We start from the raw sequence: 18,498 nt of genomic DNA on the forward strand, positions 1-18,498 counted from the left end.
AAAATCAAACCCAGGTCTGCCAAGTCCCAGGCTAGCAAGCTAACCAGTGGGCCATGGTTCCTCCCTGCACCAGCTACTGCTGATACACAGAGAGAGGGTAGGGATTGCCAAGGAGGTCAGCAGATATGGTAGCATCAATCAGGGGCCATCTCAGCTCTACACCATCCCAGGATGGAAAAACTGCATGCCCGGGGGTCTCTGAATTTCTGTGAGCAGCACAAATACCATCCCTTATGGGGTCACAGTCTGTCCAAGCCCCTCCTCTGCAGGTTCCTCCCATCAGACCCAGCACAGCATGGGGGGTCTCAGCAAAGCCAGAGCAAGAGCAGTGGCCTTTCAGGTTCCTGCTTCCCAGAGCCTGTGCATAAGCTGTGTTCCTGCTGCTAGCTGTCAGGGTGGGGCAGGCTGCACCACAGTGTGGCCAGGAAAGGTGGGCAGCGCAGTGCCAGGGGAGCAGGGCTGGGCAGGCAGCACCCCCAGGGCACATGGCCCAGACACAGAGCTCACCCACACACTCCACCTCCTGGAATGGCCTGGTGACATCAAAGCAAAGGCAGGTGTCTTGGCTTAGCAGCACCAGGTCCCCACTGCCCATGCAGCCCTGCAGGTGCCTCTGGGGAGAGTGGGGTGTGTGTGTGTAATGAGCTCGTAGGGGCCTGGTCAGGCGGACACAGTGCCCGCTGCTGCAGGGGAGAGTGTGCTGGCATAGCTAGCTCCCCTCCCACAGAGCGGCTGCCACCATGGTGAGCAGGTCTCAGCTACTTAGTTCTGCCCTGGCAGATGAGAGCCCAAGGGCTGGCTGCCAAGGCCCCTTTTAGCAGCAGGGTTGGCTGAGGTGGGAGTTTGCCTCAGTTAATCCTGGGCTCCCCAAGGCCAGGCAGGCAGCAGTTGTGACAGGATCAGACAGGTTAACCCTCCCTGCTCACAGCATCTACTGCACCCAAGAACACGTCAGCCAGATGGCCAGCTGCAGGGGCTCCCCAGCAAAGTCTGAGTGGGGAGGAAGAGAGCTGGTGATTCACAGCTCTGCCCACAGGGGAGATTGCTATAGCCAAAGCTGCCTGGGTAAAGGCATCCCACACAGTTCAGGTGCCAAGCCAGCACCTCTGTAGCTTGAGGGGGCAGGGAGAGACCCCTAATGCTCTATGGCATGTGCAAGACAGAATTTCTTCAGCATGAGAGGGGCCCAGCCCAGCTCTAAGCATGTCAGGCACCCAAAGGAGTCTGAGCCCAGCAGGAGGAGCTTGGCCCCATCCCACACACAGCTCTTTCTTCTCTACAAGCTGATGGTGCTGTAGAATCCATGCTTCAGCCCTAGCATGACACAGCCTAGGCAAGGCCTCACACCTGCCCCAGGCAGCTCTTAGAACACAGATCTCACAGCTTCCCAGCCAGGGTTCAGGCAGACATGGACTCCTCAGTGGTCCTGGAGCAGGCTGGGCCCAGACTAAATACAAGGGAGGAAAGTCTCCTTGACCCTGAAGTTGGGCTCAATAGCTTCTCTTACACAGAGAAATTGTCCAATAAGATATTACTATGATGTTGCACTCCATATGCTTTATGAAAATATGCTTATGAATATAATGTATATGAAAATATGCTTACAAATATAATGTAACTGGATATGCTTTATGCAAAAAGTCTCCTGTAAGGTATCATTACAATTTTTTTAATCTACTGTGTGTTCATCCTATTTGTTTGCATGTATTATTTCTCTGTCTGAAGTTAGAATAAGATAAACTTATATTACTCATGTAAACATATAGAGTGGAAGCCATTAAGGCTGCTTCAGAACCAATGAACTGTAAATGGCTGTTTACTTGCAAACCTTCCTGTCTACACGTGGGCCAGCTCAGGAAGAATGGAGGCTAGGGTCTCATATGATATGTGGTCATTTCACTTGATTCTGGAATCCATTTTAAATCTGGTACTTTTAAATTTAGGAGGGGTGGGGACCCAGAGACACAAAAGATTCCCACCTTGGGCCAAAGCTATAAAAGGGGGTGGAGCAGGACAAAGGGGGCTGCCAGTCATGAGAAAACCCCTGCTTACCACCAGAGATGTCTGCTGGAACAAGTACTGTACCAGGGAAAGGAATGGGCCCAGACTAGGAAGGAGTCTAGTCTGTGAAAGCAGCTTAGTGGAACATCAGAGTGAGAGATATTACCTGTAAACAGAAAAGGAGTACTTGTGGCACCTTAGAGACTAACCAGTTTATTTGAGCATGAGCTTTTGTGAGCTACAGCTCACTTCATCGGATGCTCAAATAAACTGGTTAGTCTCTAAGGTGCCACAAGTACTCCTTTTCTTTTTACGAATACAGACTAACACGGCTGTTACTCTGATACCTGTAAACAGTTTCTTAATGTATTCAGCTTAGACTTGCGTGTTTTTGCTTTATTTTGCTTCATGACTTACTTTCTTCTATTACTTGAAACCATTTAATCATACTTTTTATATTTAATAAAATCACTTGTTTATTAATGAACCCACAGTAAGTGATTAATACCTGGAGGAGCAAACAGCTATGCATATCTATCAGCATTATAGAGGGCAATTTATGAGTTTACCCCATATAAACTTTATACAAAGTAAAAGTTATTTGGGGTTTGGATCCCACTGGGAACTGGTGGGTGTCTGGGTGCTGGAGATCAGTAACCTGCTGAGCAGCTTTTAGTTAAAGTCTGCAGTTGTGGGGGCATGGACCAGACCTGGGTCTGTGTTGCAGCAGGCTAGCACATCTGGCTTAACAAGGCAGGGTTCTAGAGTCCCAAGCTAGCAGGGAAAAAGTGCTCAGGTAATTTCAGCACACCATGTGACAGTCCCAAGGGGATCTCTGTGACGAAACCCATCACAATTACCTCACCCACCTTGTCTAATATCCTGAGACAAACACCGCTACACCACATCCTTCACTCAGCATCAGAGGCAGAAGTAGGAGCTGCTGTATGAGGGTCAGGGCCTTGCTCAGCTCTGGCTCCTACAGCTATGCTGCAGAGAGCTGCAAGCCTGTCATTGCAGAAGTACCCAATCCATATCAGATGGCACCTCCATGTGGTTGGATCTGTGCAGCAGCTTAGAACCAGCTCAGCTACTGTGCCATCCTACTACAGCCCCTCACATAACAAGTCTAAGAAGTGGATGGGCAGTTAGTGCTGTGAACTAGGGTTCTGCTCCCAGCTGTACCCAAAGCAGGACTCCACCCCTTTATGCCTGTAAGGTAGGTTGTATTATGCTCCCACTCAGGAGCATGAGGGTTAATACCCTGGAGAAGGGAGGTATGAGCACTGCACCATAGGGATATCCAAGAAGCCTTGACAGGAAGTGGAGCACCCTGAGCAAACAGACACAGGTGATCTAGGACAGACCTGTGGCCCAGTTCCACCAGCTCACCCACTCAATTAAAGCTGAGTGAGCTAAGAGGAGTGTCTTAAACTCACCTGCCTGTGCCAGCACACAGGTCAGTTCTAGGGCTTTGGAGGGAAGAGTGACTAATGGGGGACTGAAGACATGCCAGGAGTCCCCTCAGCATGACACTCATAAGGTATCAGTGAAGATCCCCATTCCAGCCCTGTCACACAGCAGCCAGGTACTAGGCATTGCTCCTGCTCAGCACACTGCCAGAAACCAGGGGCAGGGAGGTGCCTGCAACCCTGCTATTGTAAGCTCTACAACTTCAGGCTATGCAAGGGCTGAGTGGGTGCGTTTAGTGTCCTGCCTCAGCTGTTAGCTGCGGATGGAGACTGCCCCATGGCATAGCAGAAGTACTAGCCTCAGTCATTGGATACAGGGCCACCTGGGCAGAACACCAGCAACTCTGCCCCTTGTGGAGACAGGAAGGAGCCCCATGGACCAGCTGGCATGGAGAGACCTCCCTGAACACTCTATGGGGTTTGCAAACCACAATAAGGCTCCTTTTCTTTAGCATAAGAGCCAGCCCACCTCTAAGCTTTGTCCAGGGAGCTGTGACTCCCCACTGCAGGTATAGGTGAGCAGGGCCCCAATTCCACCTAGTAACTGTCCCCGCTCCCCAGCATGACACCAGGCCCTCCCACACCCCTGGGAGGCCTTGCAACGCACTCTGAGGCCCATCATGACACCAAGGCTCCAGCTGCTCTGTACAGAGATGTTTTATTTAACAGTCACTACACAGAGAACCACACACTAAGGGGCTGACTGCCCTGGCCAACACCAAGCTGCTGCTGGGTTTGTCACAGCTCAGCAGGGAGAGCTCTTCCTCCTGGAGGGAGGGGTGATGGCAAAGCTGCATCTGGTCCGCACACTTCAACCTGCAGGAGGGAAGGAGACTGATGAGAGCAGTGCCCCCCAGCCAGGGGCAGACAGGGACCCCCAGGGTGAAGCTTCAGAAAGTACCAGTCAGTCACCAGCATCAGACTGGGGCGGTAAGTGCTCATCATATGCTCAACCTCTTGCCTGAGGGAAGGATCATGGAGGCGGAGCTAGTTTATTCCAGCAGAAGGCACCCACAAGGAGTGACAGCTCATCCCTGGAGATGGGAGAGGGTCAGCACACAGGGGGCAAGTACAGAGTCAGTGGCAATTACACTCACCTGCTGTGCTCAAATGAGTGTGCGTCCAGGCAGCCCTATGAGAAACAAGCAGAGAACTGCAGGAGAGCTGCTTCCCATGGCGTACCCCACTCATCATCCCAATGCTGCCGAAGTCCCATCAGACAGTTCCTTTTGGAACAGAGTCTCCTCCTCTCTCTCCACCGGCCCAGTGGGTTCAACCTTGGCAGGTTCTGGACCAGCATGGACAGTAAGACATGACCTGCTTTCCTCATCAGGACATGGCACCTACCCCACCTCTCACCCACAACCCAGGGACAAGTGGGGCCACCCCCCACCTGTATTGCTATGGAGGGAGCAGAGCTCCTCTCTACCATTCTCTTTCCAGCTGGTGCTTCTCAGCTTACCTTCAGCTCCACCACTTGACTGCCCATCCCCGGCAGGAATTCGAAGGCTCCTGAAACAGAAGAAACAGCTGTTGGAGGACTGGGCAAGGAGCAAGCAACCATGTTCTCAACCAACATTGCTGCCAGGCTCCTGGCCTCAGAGGGAACCACTCAGTCATGGGGATCAGACTGGGGCGGTAGGGGTCTCATCACTGAGGAGCTGGAGAATGGGACAGGACCCCTGCCATAGGGCAGATCTTGCCATTCAGTTTACAGCGAGGGGCAGGTGTGGTTTCTGCTTAGCTCCCCCTCCTTGCCCATCCCTCCTTTACACCCACAGGCCCATCACTCACTCAACATTCCAGGCACTTCTGACCCCAGGCCTCTGGCTACCTGCTGGAACAGGACAACAGTCAGCTACTCCCCAGCACACATGCCCCAAACTCACCCCCAGCTCTGTGCAGTTTCTCAGTTGTTCAAATATTTTCATGTTTATATTAAATCAAAGTGAGCTAGTTTGGCTCATCATTAAAACTGCAGTGAGCACCTCTTACCCCACAAGACAGCACTGTGCCATGCCTGCCACAATGGGGTGCTGACTAGGACCCCTTGGCTCTACCACAACAGTTTCACACACCCAGAGCTGGCTGCCCTGACACCACCATGAAGTGCTACTCCCCCCACGCCCCTTGTCCCAGTTGTTCGGGGAGGAAACTTTGATCCCAGTAGCATTTGCAGCATCTGGTCTCTTACACATGCTTCTATGCAAGGGACATTTGCAAAGAGCCCTGGAGAGAGCTGAAGGGCACTTACCCATCACTCAGTGCAGTGGAACCATCCACTCCTGCATCTTTAATCTAGGGGAGGAGAAGTTATTTGACCTGAATCCTGAGGCCCTGAATTCTAACTTTGTATCCCTGATAAGGCAAAGCCTGCCGCCTGTTCGTCACCAAGCCTCAGGGTCAAAGTCTCAACAGCAATGTTCAGCCGAACGAGATTCCAAAGTGAATTCATCATGTCAGTGGGAACAGGCAGCTAGGACTGAGCCCCACCCATCATCAGCTGATTATCTGATGTGTATCCTTACCTGGGTAGCTGGATCAGAAGCTGGCTAAGACTCTCACTCCAGGCACCTGAAAAGAACCAGAGCATCTGATTAGTGTTCTCTCCGCTCAGTGGTATTCATCACCACACTGCTCATATACAAGGTGCTCTGGCTACATCCCTCTGCCCTTGTTGTTTTACAGCGTGCTGCTCCTGCCTGAGATGGCAGTGTGCAGAGCACAGTGTTACGGCACAGGTTAATCAACCATTACACCCAGGAAACAATGTCAGACCCAGCCCAATGTCCCATCAGACTGTTCCTCTTGGAGCATGTTCTCCTCCTCTCATGCTGCAGGTACCAGTGGGTTCACCTTTGCAGGTTCTGGTACCAAGACAGACAGTAAGATGGCCCAAGTTTCCTCATTGGGACAGTGGGCAGAGGGGAAGCTAGGACTGTGTAGGTCACTCACCCTTCCCAGATCAAGGCATCTCACCTGTACAGAGAAGAGAAGAATTGGGTCAGTGAGCACAGGAACAGAGCACAGCTCATTGGAGCAGGGCCAGAGCAGTTTGATCAGGGCTTTGGTAACTCAAATGCCATGAGACAAGTGTCGTCCAGCTAACGTGGTGTCATCCTTTCAAACTGCCACTTGTCAACTGTCGAAGTAATGGCCCATCCCAGAGCTACAGAAGGGGAACTGGCCAGGCCCTACCATGCTAGGGACGCTGTGTAGGACATGCATTTACCTGAGACAGGCATTCACCCCCAGGATGAGTTCACCTAGAGGGAAAGCAGAAAGCCCTGTGAGACAGGTGTCTGTGAATGTGCAGCATCTTCCACCCAAGGGCCAGCTGCCATCAGAACTCTAACATGCTTATTGACCAATGTTCTTCAAAACTTTTCAGAGGAACTAGTTCAGATCACCTGGCAAGGGAGCTGGGCACTGATATACCCAGATGGGAGTGCTCAGCACAACACACACACAGCCTTAGCAGGGTAAGCCTTCCAGCCCCACAGAGATCAATAAATCCCAATCCTACCTGTATATGAGGCCGGACTCCATCTAGGGGTGGGGGTAACCTGAAACAGAAGGGGCAGATTAACCCTATTACTAGACCAAAAATCCCTCCCCAGGGACAATCTTCAAGTTCTCAGAAGTAAGCTGGCATCACAGACACTCAGCCATATGCTTGTCTGTTTGCATTCATCACTGAACACAAGGGAGCAGAAGCCTGACTGGGTCCATGGGAAATACTCCCACATTGCAGCCTGCACTGATCAACCACTGCAGCAGTCCTCAAGCTGGGTAGAGGACTGAGCTGCCAGGCACACAGGTCAGAGCCATTCGTGGAACCACAAATCCCCATCCTTAGAGGGAAAAAAAACTAGATGCTGCCCTAGCTCACACGATCATTTACTAAAAACCCAAGACATGGGAGACAGCACTGTTGCAGTGAGCAGGAGGAAGTGGACGTTTGGATCACTCCAATACATACAGATCCTAAGCCAGCACTGACCATCCCCCTCCATCCTGCCCAGCCATTGTTCCGAGCAGGGCACACAGCTTCTGCTGGTCTAAGAGGGATGCATACTTGGAGAGTTATGGTTGCTTCACACAGGAGACCCACCTAGCAGACAAGTGAGTCAGTGGATGAGGCTCCACTTAAGCCCCAAGGCAACAGTGTGTGTCCCTGCTCCCACCCCATCAACATTAGGGAAGACAGCAGCACCCTAGACGTGGTGTAATGGAGCTTGTTTCCCCTGTGTAGACCACCCCATGTTCTGTGTATCTTTTCATCAGAGATTGAGAAAGCTCAACTACTCACCCGTTGAGAGGCTGCAGATGCACATGACTGGTAAGACCCATGCCTTAGAGAAGAGAGACATGAACCTTAACATGCAGTCATGGAACGTTGCTCTTGTAGGAGCAGAGTCATACAACCTGGCCTACCCACTCCCCATGTTAAGGGCAATGTGGGCATATGCTCTCTTCTGGTGCTGTTCCACAAGGGCCTGCCCCTCCCAGCAGGGCTGAAGCATCAGGCCACAGGGGCCTAAATGTGATCCACACCTACCTGAGCTAAGGGCAGTGCCACTCAGAATCTGGTAAAGATTTTCTCCACTGAAGCCTCAGAAAGAGAGAGTTCAGCATTTATCATCTTTGTAGCACTTCCACTTCATGTACCACCCCACTCCCAAGACCAGGGACCCAATTAAAAGCAATGACATGCTGCATTAACAGCAACATGTCAAACCCCCCCACTTCCCCTCCCTCCCCAGTAGCATGTCCCACTACTTGGTTAGCCTGCTAAGGCAGGCAAGCATCTGGGAACTTCAGCCATTTAGACACCACAGACAGTATGACACTACGGCCTTATAAATTTAGCCATGGACCCCAGGGCCACCTTAAGTGTCCCAAATACCAGGAACACCTGCCTCCGGGAGGTGGGCTGAGTCCTGGGAAGGAGTGAGAATGGGAGAGGAGGTGCAGCTCTAGCCAGAGCTACACAAGCTCCAGCATACACGATGGCATTTGTAACTTACCTAGCAAGCACACGGGAGCTTTAAACCCTGCAAACAGAGAAACAGCATTAGGAACATGGGATGGACATATGTTCCCCATGGCAAAGTGGGCAGGGCTCTAAACTACACCCCAACAGGGGCAAGCTCCCCCATGGTCCCCAGCATCACGGCATGGCTGCCCTTCAAACCCCTGGCCACAGGGGTGGGGGCAAGTCTGTTCTCCTCAGATTTATTTGGGATCCTCACAAGGCTGTCAGCACAGGTCTGTGATAGGTCTCATCATAGAAAGAACAGGCCTCGCCTCCTTTCCCCCCCGGGTAGGAAGCTGCTCCTCACCCTTCCTGCCCACAGCACTGGCTAAGACCTTCAGGCTGCCTACTCCTGGGCAAGGGCAGGATGAGGCTAAGCCTTGCGTCCCAGCAACCTGACTGCCAGGGGGTCCTGGCCAGAGGTGGCTCAGCTGGGAGAGAGCACCCCCTGCAGGAGGAGCGGTGCCGCACGTGGCTAGTGCCTCTAGCACTAGGTGGGGGCGGGGGACAGGCGGCGGAGGCGCGTAGCCACTGTCCAGGGCGCTAGCTGTGAAGTCGCCCCCGCCCAATCCAGCGTTCCTCCGGGGGCGGGGAGACTCCCGGCCCGGCCGGCGCTCCAGACGGGTTTGTCACTGCAGGGCTCCAGCCCTCCTGAGCAGCAGCCGGCGCGGCAGGGTTTCCCTGGGCTACCGGGCGGACCCGCCGGGTCGCTGTAGGAGCAATCAGCGGGGAGGAGGCAGCGAGCAGGGCCACAGGCAAAGGGTTCAGGGGGGCCGCAGAGGCGACATGTGGGGCGGGTCACGAATCCCCACCACGAAGCTACGTGTCGCCTGTGGGGCCCCCAGCCTCCGCAGCGCTCCCTCACCGCAGCACCCGCCCCCCAGCTCCACACCCCCCATAGCTCGCAACATGGCGGCGGAGCCTGCCCGCGCCTCCCATCCTGCGGGACGCAGCTCCCCGCCCGGTGCCCGAGCCACCCCCTCCCCAAATCCCCGAGGAACCGCGGACAGCAGCCACCCGCCCCAGGGCAGGGGGTTCCGATACGGAGCCGCATGGCCACAGAGGGCCCGTCCCCACTCACCCCACACCCCGAGCAAACAGCACCTGAGCAAATGGCCGAGCTTCACCCCAGCCGGAACTTAAATACCCAAGAGCCAGGGGCATGCTGGGAAATCCCCCTTTCTCATTGAGAGCGAAGGAAGCCAAACGCGCATGTGCAACGAGGGAGTAGGTGAATGAGCGGCAACCTCAGTACGCATGCGCAGGGACGGGGTGGACTGCGCGACAGCCTGAAGGTGCATGGGAAAAGAAGTGGCGGGATGAAGTTCAGCCTGAAGGCACATGCGCAGGGAGGTGGCGGGATGAGCGGCAACCTGCAAGCGCAGCAGATGAGGGATCTGAGTGCGCATGCGCTCTACTGGTGGCGAGGGGATGTGTACGTGGGGCGGTGATTGAGCGGGAACACGCCTTGGTCTTGTGCGTGCGAGCTTGGCGGGAGCTAACTGCGGTGCGATCGTCGCTCCTTTGTTCGCAGTGACAGAGCGGAGGAGGGAAAGGAACTCACTCCCCCTTCCTCCTTGGGAATCTCCTCCCCATTGCCCTCCCCTTAGGGCCCCGCCGGGCCCTCCGCGGGTCTCTCCCCCGCACAGGAATTACTTGAAAGATCCCTGGCTCCGGTGGAGCCACCCCCAGCAGAAACTCGCTCCAACTCGGCCTCTGCCCACCGCCAGGGAGCGTGTCTGGTTCCTCCCAAAGACCCAGCCAGAACCCCGGGGAGCCCCCACCCCCCGGACATGGCTTCCTCCACGGGGGGTTATACTGGAAGAGCTACAGCGCAGAGGTTACTCTGTTTACAGGCGGCCAGTCAATTCCCCCATGTAGACAAGCCCTTAGACTGCAGCGGGGGGGTCCCGGCCGCCGGCTCTGCTCAGTCTCCAGAGCTCGCTTCGCTTCTGGCCGCTGCTGCCTCTACTGGTGGCTGTGGAGCTCTGGCGCCACCTGCTGGCTGTGATTTCAAAGCGTGGTAGAAAAACAAGTTTCAGAGTTAGCAGTTCTGTTCGTCTGTATTCGCAAAAAGAAAAGGAGTACTAGTGGCACCTTAGAGACTAACCAATTTATTTGAGCATAAGCTTCCGTGAGCTACAGCTCACTTCATCGGATGCATTCCTGTGAAGTGAGCTGTAGCTCACGAAAGCTTATGCTCAAATAAATTGGTTAGTCTCTAAGGTGCCACTAGTACTCCTTTTCTTTTTGTAGAAAAACAAATCGCTGCAAGGGAGGAGCAGCTCTCTCACTGAGCGCCTGCCCGGGGTACATCAAACCCCACAAACCAGCTTTTCACAGGAGAGTAACACTGAGCACTTCACAGCTGTGCAGCGTCACACGCTGCATGACGTACTCTCCTCCCAAAGCTCCCTGGAGAGGGGGTAAATAGTTTAATCTTTACTCTGCAGAGCAATTGGAAAGGAGCAGCCGCCTGGAGTGTCGCGTCCCAAGCCAGCTTTACCCCCAAGCCCTTTAGCGCTCATCACCCCTTAACGAGGGGGCGGGGCTACCTATCCGGCTCCACATCCACACAGGAAGTCCTCAGTCCTGGCCCTAAGAGCTTCGAAGGCAAGTGACAGAGCCAAGCTGTGAGGCTCTCAGGCCTGGTCTCCACTGAGGATCGGAGCAAATTCTCCCCCGGCAGCGCTCAGGGGCTTGGGGGGAGCTAGCCAGACTGGGTAGTGGCAATTGAACCTAGACCTGCTTCAGGCAGGGTTAAAGAACTTGATGGTAAAATGCCCCAGTTCTCTGCTCCCAGCATGGCTACTGCAGAGAGGAAGGGCAGGCAGATGGCCCAGCTAGCATGAGACTTGGTTACACACCTTGCTCCACCACCAGCCTCCTATGTGACCTGTGAGTTACTTATGTCTCCTCCAACGGCTCCGTAGTGGGTCCCCAAGTTGGAATGGGCAGAGGGAGGAAGTGCCGAGACAAAAGTGCCTCAGCAAAACTGTAGCAAACTGAGACAAAGTAGGACTATTTTGTAATATTTCTATGGGTCCTGTCTGCCTCAGTTTCTCCAGTGTGCTGCACTGTTCCCCAGTGGGGGTAGAAAGGGAACGTTTGCTCTCAGCTCAGGCTAGGAGATGTGGGTGTTGGCTAGCTGCCTGGGGCTTGGGCCCCCATATCAATAGAGCATTTGAGAAGACAATGGCAAATCACCTGGACATTGGTGCCTAGCAACCAAAGACCTCAAGGGACAGGGATTTCCACACCTCCTCGGCAGGGAGGCAGAGCAACCTTCCCCAGAAGGAGAATAAGGGAGTGGGAAGGTGTGAAGACTGGGAGATCAGAGTGGGCTGCTGGAAGGAGTCAGGGCTCACCTGGAGCCTGACCAAGGAGATCAAATGCAGTGACAGACAGCTTGCACCAAGGGGTTGACTCCAGCTTGGCTGGGCTCTGGGCTAACCCGAATGGACTGTGCTCTAACCTTCAGGTCTTTGTGCTACCCAAAGGGCTTCCTATGCTGTGTGTCAGTGAACGAATAAACCTGACTGTTGTGATGCTGTTTGGTGTCACTACAGATGCTTGGCAAGGTGCACTAATCCCTGAGGAGTGGACAAGTCTCTATCAGGGACACGCTGAACAGAGCTAATGGTGTGAAGCTGGAGGCCCAGAGGTCCAGTCAAAGGAGGAGGTGAAGCTGCATGGCTTATCCTGGAGGAAGGGAGACCCTTAGGGGGTCTGACACACTGAAGGGGCTCCTCCTAGAGACTTCCAAAGCAGGGGGCTTAGCATGATCCTGTGGCTCGGTGACAGGCTGAAACCACTTTCACACAGGGGTCTGGGAAGGACAGACAAGTTCTCCCACAATACACCACAAACCAGTTTCTAGAGCAGCTTCAGGTGCTAAGGGCCTTGGGACACACCCCAGAAATCCTAGCGCAAAACACACACAGCTGCAGCGCCAGCGTGGAGATAGGCTGGGTATGGCGCGTGTGGGGCTGGGCAAATGTGTGACTGCAGGTGTGCCAGCCAGACGACAGGTACACCATACGCCTTGGGTCTCTGGCCCAGATCCTCAAAAGTATTTAAGCAACTAACTCCCCTGGGGAGGACAGTCCTTCCCATGGGAGTGAGGTACCTAAATACCTTTGGAGAGCTGGGCCTCAGTTCCCCAAGGGGCATACAGGCATCTTAAAGACAGATGCTGGTGGAGTCCCGCCCTCTTCCCCCCTACCAATCTTGGTCAGGGACTCAATGCCTTGCTATAAAACAATGGAGATGCTGCTGAATGGGAGTGTCCATGTCCCCTGTGCTGTGGAATCTGCCCCCCATGAAGGCCGTCTCTGTTCTCTCGTTCCCAGGGGGAGTTTGGTGGCCAGTGTATCCTCTATGGGTCGGTAGACAAGAATATTTCGGCCCTCGCTCTGTCTCGCTTCAGCAACATCTCCCTCTGTTACTTCATCGCCGCCATCTCCATCCTCATCGCTGTGTACTGCTTCGCAGTGCTGCTTTATGGCATCTACAACTGCTGCATGGACGAGAGGCGGTGGTGAGCAGAGGGCACCTAGGGGGGTGGGGAGTTAGAGCCAGTCAGTCCCACCGGCTGGTCCCACTGATCTCTTCCCCCATCCCATTCCAGGGATCACACCTGGCTCACTGTGAACCTGGCAGTCTCTGCTGTGATCCTCTTCTTCCTGCTGGTCTCGGCCTGCATCCTCCGGGTTGGGATGGACACTCTGTGCTCATCCATCCTCCAAACCAGACTTGTGAAAAGGTAGGTGGGCTTCTCTCTCTCAGGGGAGGACCGCACTCCCCATGTCCAGAGGGACTCCCTGCCCCAGCAGGATCGCATCATAGAATATCAGGGTTGGAAGGGACCTCAGGAGGTCATCTAGTCCAACCCCCTGCTCAATACTTTCCCAGCAGCCACAGGCTCTGACTTGGTGCAAAGGTCCAGCACGGAGGGGCGGGGGGGATCGATTCCTGTGGGATTTCTCCTCCTCTAGTTCTCCAGCTAATCTGTGCTCTGTCCTCTCTTAACTCCACTCTAGCTGCCAAGAGGCCCAGCATGTAAAGTGGTCCCCACAGTATAATGCAGCGAGGTTCTACGACAATCTCTACAGTGCTGAGGTGAGCATTAACTCTGGGGCGGGGGTCGGCAGCTGATGGGGGCGGGGGGAAGAGCAGAACTCCTGCCCCCAAGATTTTCAAGGAGGGCTGTGTAAACGTGGAAGCGCAGCAGCATCAACAAAGCTTGAGCGGCTTGTGAGAGCCATTATTCTCAAGCCCCTGGTTTGGGCCCCGTCCCATCAGAGGAGATCGTGGGGGCAGGGAAGAAGGTGGGCTGCATCCAATTAACAGCCAGTCCCTTTACAATTAGCGTGAGGAAATTCCGCTTGCTGCAGTGCAGTCAGCCTGGGGGACTCCAGGCAGCCGGGTTTAGTATCTTGGTGGCCCCTGGTGTTTGTAGGTGAGCTAAGAACGAAGTCGAACACCCTCATGCTTCGGGGAAGGAGGGAATCCCACCCCACGTGGGCCAGGAGTGGTACAGCCAGGTGTTTGCTGATGAAGCAGCAGGCAGGACAGACAGCTGGACAAGCCAATGGTCTGTCCACCTCTTCCTGGGGCGGGGGCTTTGGAGAAAGGGTCTGAGGGAGACAGCAGGGAGGGCGATACACAGCCGTGCTTCACCAACCCCCTGCTGCATGCGATTCTCCCCACTCCGACAGGCGGCCGCCTGGGTGAATTTCTTCTTCTGGTGTCTGCTGCTGGTCCTGTTGCTCGTGCAGCGCAGACGGGAAGCCCCGTTCCAGCTCCTGCAGCGCAACGACCCCGAGTGGAGCTCCGAGACAGACGCCATCTTTGGTGCCCGGCCACAGAGGTCGTGAGGAGACCGGGAGGGACAAGCAGCCTCAGTTTGGACAAGGGGGGAGTGTGTGTGTGTGTGTGAGAGAGAGAGAGAGAGAGAGAGCATACGAGGGGGGAGAGAAGAGGGCTGGAAGCATTTCCCACCCCCCCACCCCCAGTGCCTTTCCTCTGGCTTCAAGGGTGCTCTGCTTGTCATCCTTTGGCCATTCTGGTTCTTGATAGTGAAGGAAGCCAATGATCCTGGCTGTCTGTTGTGATCCCACTCGCAGTCCCAACCTCCAGTACATGTCTCCTCCCACCTCCACCCCTACAGAGGGGATGGGCCAGGGCTAGGGTTCACCTCGCACACAGGCACCCTACGGGGGGCGGGGGGTTCTGGATATGAGAGGATCTCAGCACAGACATGAGCTGTGCAGCGCTCCTTGACGTCCCCACCGGAACCCTCTGTCGACACTGCAGGTTTCGTAATCCTTGGATCTGGGGGACACCGGCAGCCACATCCAATCCCCACTCCCCCGAAGCTCTCTGATGTCAGTGTGATGGGCTTTATGTAAAACCATGGGGTGCATCTGCCTTAGATACCAGAGACACTGGGAGTGCATGAGCCCATCCCAGCTGGGCATGTGTAATCACAGAACTAGCTCAGTGGAGGCAGAGCATTTCTTCTTGGGGAGTGGGGAAAGGAGGGCTTGGAGCGGGCCCCTGCCTGGGTGGGAGAGACAAGCCCCAGCAGCGCCACCGTGACACTAGTTACAGGATGTGGGGCCAGGGGAAGCCCTTGAAACACAAGTGCCAACGGGTGGGTGTCTGATTGTCCAAAGCTGGTTGCCATACCCTCTCAGTGAGAGGGCACCTCATTTCAGGAGCCAAAGAGAGAATGCCAGCTGCCTAAGTGCAGCAATCCTGCTGGGCCATCAAGTGCCTTCCACAGGGTGTATGAAGACCAGAGCAAGAGGGAAGGGCCCATTCATGCCTAAATGCCTCTGCAGACCCCCTCCTGCTCAGGGGTCGGGATCTCCTCGCACTAAACCTTGCACCGTTATTGTATGTGGAACTGGGCCCATTTCTTGTGCCTTTTCATTTTGTACTAAACCTTGTTATTAAAAGGATGATTTTCACCAGATCAGCTTGTGCAGAGGCCATTTCGTCTTCCCGGAACACTCCCCCTCCCTCCCCACCCCTCCTGCCTCAGGGAATAGCAAGTGGGGGGCTAGACCCTCTCCCTCATTTTAAATACTAAGAAGCCCTTCCATTGCAGGCTCTGATTTCCTCAAGCTTCACCCCGAAAGTAGGGCTAAGCCAAGCCTGCATGTGGCTGGGAGATGCTGTGCTAGGACACATTGGAAAGGGTTCAGGAAAGAGCCACCAGAATCATGTGAGGTCTGGAAAACCTGCCATACAGTAAGAGACCAGAGAAGCTCAAGCCGTGTAGCTTAATGAACAGAAGGTTAAGAGGTGACTGTAAAGTCACGGTCTATAAGTATCTACATGGCAAGAGGATTTCTGATGGGAGAGGGCTCTTTGCTCTCACAGGCAAAGGCAGAACGAGATCCAATGGTTGGAAGCTACAGATGGAAAAATTCAGGCTGGAAAAAGTGCAGATTTTTTAGGGGGTAATTAGCCGTCAGAACAACTGACCTAGGAATTCGATGGATCCACCATCACTTGGAGTGTTTACATCGCATCTGGGTGTCTCTCTCTACAATTTGTGCTCTAGCCCAGCCAGAAGTGGTGGGCCAGATGTAAAAAACCACTGGTGAAATGCTCTGGCCCATGTTACGCAGGAGATCATAGAATATCAGGGTTGGAAAGGACCTCAGGAGGTCATCTAGTCCAACCCCCTGCTCAAAGCAGGACCAATCCCCAATTAAATCATCCCAGCCAGGGCTTTGTCAAGCCTGACCTTAAAAACTTCTAAGGAAGGAGATTCTACCACCTCCCTAGGTAAGGCATTCCAGTGTTTCACCACCCTCCTAGTGAAAAAGTTTTTCCTAATATCCAACCTAAACCTCCCCCACTGCAACTTGAGACCATTACTCCTTGTCCTGTCCTCTTCTACCACTGAGAATAGTCTAGAACCATCCTCTCTGGAACCACCTCTCAGGTAGTTGAAAGCAGCTATCAAATCCCCCCTCATTCTTCTCTTCTGCGGACTAAACAATCCCAGTTCCCTCAGCCTCTCCTCATAAGTCATGTGTTCCAGACCCCTAATCATTTTTGTTGCCCTTCACTGGACTCTCTCCAATTTATCCACATCCTTCTTGTAGTGTGGGGCCCAAAACTGGACACAGTACTCCAGATGAGGCCTCACCAATGTCGAATAGAGGGGAACGATCACGTCCCTCGATCTGCTCGCTGTGCCCCTAATTATACATCCCAAAATGCCATTGGCCTTCTTGGCAACAAGGGCACACTGCTGACTCATATCCAGCTTCTCGTCCACTGTCACCCCTAGGTCCTTTTCCGCAGAACTGCTGCCTAGCCATTCTGCCCCTAGTCTGTAGCTGTGCATGGGGTTCTTCCGTCCTAAGTGCAGGACCCTGCACTTATCCTTATTGAACCTCATCAGATTTCTTTTGGCCCAATCCTCCAATTTGTCTAGGTCCCTCTGTATCCTATCCCTGCCCTCCAGCGTATCTACCGCTCCTTCCAGTTTAGTATCATCCACAAATTTGCTGAGAGTGCAATCCACACCATCCTCCAGATCATTTATGAAGATACTGAACAAAACCGGCCCCAGGACCGACCCCTGGGGCACTCCACTTGACACCGGCTGCCAACTAGACATGGAGCCATTGATCACTACCCGTTGAGCCCGACAATCTAGCCAACTTTCTACCCACCTTATAGTGCATTCATCCAGCCCATACTTCTTTAACTTGCTGACAAGAATACTGTGGGAGACCGTGTCAAAAGCTTTGCTAAAGTCAAGAAACAATACATCCACTGCTTTCCCTTCATCCACAGAACCAGTAATCTCATCATAGAAGGCGATTAGATTAGTCAGGCATGACCTACCCTTGGTGAATCCATGCTGACTGTTCCTGATCACTTTCCTCTCATGTAAGTGCTTCAGGATTGATTCTTTGAGGACCTGCTCCATGATTTTTCCGGGGACCGAGGTGAGGCTGACTGGCCTGTAGCTCCCAGGATCCTCCTCCTTCCCTTTTTTAAAGATTGGCACTACATTAGCCTTTTTCCAGTCATCTGGGACTTCCCCCGTTCGCCACGAGTTTTCAAAGATAATGGCCAATGGCTCTGCAATCACAGCCGCCAATTCCTTTAGCACTCTCGGATGCAACTCGTCCGGCCCCATGGACTTGTGCACGTCCAGCTTTTCTAAATAGTCCCTAACCACCTTTTTCTCCACAGAGGGCTGGCCATCTACTCCCCATGTTGTGATGCCCAGCGCAGCAGTCTGGGAGCTGTCCTTGTTAGTGAAGACAGAGGCAAAAAAAGCATTGAGCACATTAGCTTTTTCCACATCCTCTGTCACTAGGTTGGCTCCCTCATTCAGTAAGGGGCCCACACTTTCCTTGGCTTTCTTCTTGTTGCCAACATACCTGAAGAAACCCTTCTTGTTACTCTTGACATCTCTTGCTAGCTGCAGCTCCAGGTGCGATTTGGCCCTCCTGATTTCATTCCTACATGCCCGAGCAATATTTTTATACTCTTCCCTGTCATATGTCCAACCTTCCACTTCTTGTAAGCTTCTTTTTTATGTTTAAGATCTGCTAGGATTTCACCGTGAAGCCAAGCTGGTCGCCTGCCATATTTACTATTCTTTCGACTCATCGGGATGGTTTGTCCCTGTAACCTCAACAGGGATTCCTTGAAATACAGCCAGCTCTCCTGGACTCCTTTCCCCTTCATGTTAGTCCCCCCAGGGGATCCTACCCATCCGTTCCCTGAGGGAGGGAGATCAGACTGTATGAGCAGAATGGTCAATTCTGGCCTTGGAATCTCTGAATTCATCTCAAATGTCCACACGGTGCACAAATCAGCCACAGATCTGCAGCTCCTGACAAGCTGTGGCTGGCTCTGGCTGAACGGTGGCTCTGTTAGAGGCATCCCAGTTACCAGCTCTTGGCTGAATTCAGATGACTGCAAGTGGAGGATGGGGAGGAA

At 53.7% G+C, this 18,498-nt stretch overlaps 1 protein-coding gene and 9 non-coding genes across 11 annotated transcripts; 1 reads left to right on the forward strand and 9 right to left on the reverse strand.

Annotated features, from left to right (window-relative positions):
• Positions 1-4,357: 4,357 nt before the first annotated feature.
• Positions 4,358-4,425, reverse strand: LOC114022008. The gene has a single exon (XR_003566300.1). It is a non-coding gene; the product is annotated as a small nucleolar RNA SNORD31 (small nucleolar RNA).
• A 258-nt stretch (positions 4,426-4,683) lies between these two features.
• Positions 4,684-4,808, reverse strand: LOC114022010. The gene has a single exon (XR_003566302.2). It is a non-coding gene; the product is annotated as a small nucleolar RNA SNORD22 (small nucleolar RNA).
• Positions 4,809-5,067: 259 nt separating this feature from the next.
• LOC114022007 lies at positions 5,068-5,134 on the reverse strand. The gene has a single exon (XR_003566299.1). It is a non-coding gene; the product is annotated as a small nucleolar RNA SNORD31 (small nucleolar RNA).
• Positions 5,135-5,377: 243 nt separating this feature from the next.
• On the reverse strand, positions 5,378-5,448 carry LOC114022006. The gene has a single exon (XR_003566298.1). It is a non-coding gene; the product is annotated as a small nucleolar RNA SNORD29 (small nucleolar RNA).
• Positions 5,449-5,865: 417 nt separating this feature from the next.
• Positions 5,866-5,935, reverse strand: LOC114022014. The gene has a single exon (XR_003566306.1). It is a non-coding gene; the product is annotated as a small nucleolar RNA SNORD30 (small nucleolar RNA).
• A 326-nt stretch (positions 5,936-6,261) lies between these two features.
• On the reverse strand, positions 6,262-6,387 carry LOC114022009. Its single transcript, XR_003566301.1, has one exon. It is a non-coding gene; the product is annotated as a small nucleolar RNA SNORD22 (small nucleolar RNA).
• Positions 6,388-6,811: 424 nt separating this feature from the next.
• Positions 6,812-6,888, reverse strand: LOC114022011. The gene has a single exon (XR_003566303.1). It is a non-coding gene; the product is annotated as a small nucleolar RNA SNORD28 (small nucleolar RNA).
• A 218-nt stretch (positions 6,889-7,106) lies between these two features.
• On the reverse strand, positions 7,107-7,175 carry LOC114022012. Its single transcript, XR_003566304.1, has one exon. It is a non-coding gene; the product is annotated as a small nucleolar RNA SNORD27 (small nucleolar RNA).
• An 875-nt stretch (positions 7,176-8,050) lies between these two features.
• On the reverse strand, positions 8,051-8,126 carry LOC114022013. The gene has a single exon (XR_003566305.1). It is a non-coding gene; the product is annotated as a small nucleolar RNA SNORD26 (small nucleolar RNA).
• Positions 8,127-9,683: 1,557 nt separating this feature from the next.
• Positions 9,684-15,493, forward strand: LOC119566781 (transmembrane protein 179B-like). 2 transcript variants are annotated; one of them, XM_037904122.2, is made up of 5 exons: positions 9,684-9,806; positions 12,864-13,051; positions 13,142-13,276; positions 13,554-13,632; positions 14,232-15,493. In XM_037904122.2, exons 1-5 carry the CDS (start codon positions 9,747-9,749, stop codon positions 14,388-14,390), a joined length of 621 nt encoding a protein of 206 aa, XP_037760050.1. In that variant the 5' UTR covers positions 9,684-9,746; the 3' UTR covers positions 14,391-15,493. The 2 variants fall into 2 exon arrangements, with proteins under 2 accessions (XP_037760050.1, XP_043408193.1); XM_043552258.1 differs by lacking the exon at positions 12,864-13,051 and having other exon boundaries at positions 9,732-9,886.
• Positions 15,494-18,498: the final 3,005 nt, after the last annotated feature.

This window comes from Chelonia mydas, chromosome 7 (genome assembly GCF_015237465.2).
Source record: "Chelonia mydas isolate rCheMyd1 chromosome 7, rCheMyd1.pri.v2, whole genome shotgun sequence".
Lineage (NCBI taxonomy): Eukaryota > Metazoa > Chordata > Testudines > Cheloniidae > Chelonia > Chelonia mydas.

Coding starts and splice junctions, on each gene's coding strand:
- LOC119566781 (XM_037904122.2), top strand. CDS start 9,747: ATGAGCGGCAACCTCAGTACGCATGCGCAGGGACGGGGTGGACTGCGC. Junction 9,807..12,863: donor GACTGCGCGACAGCCTGAAG/GTGCATGGGAAA, acceptor TCTCGTTCCCAG/GGGGAGTTTGGTGGCCAGTG. Junction 13,052..13,141: donor TGCATGGACGAGAGGCGGTG/GTGAGCAGAGGG, acceptor ATCCCATTCCAG/GGATCACACCTGGCTCACTG.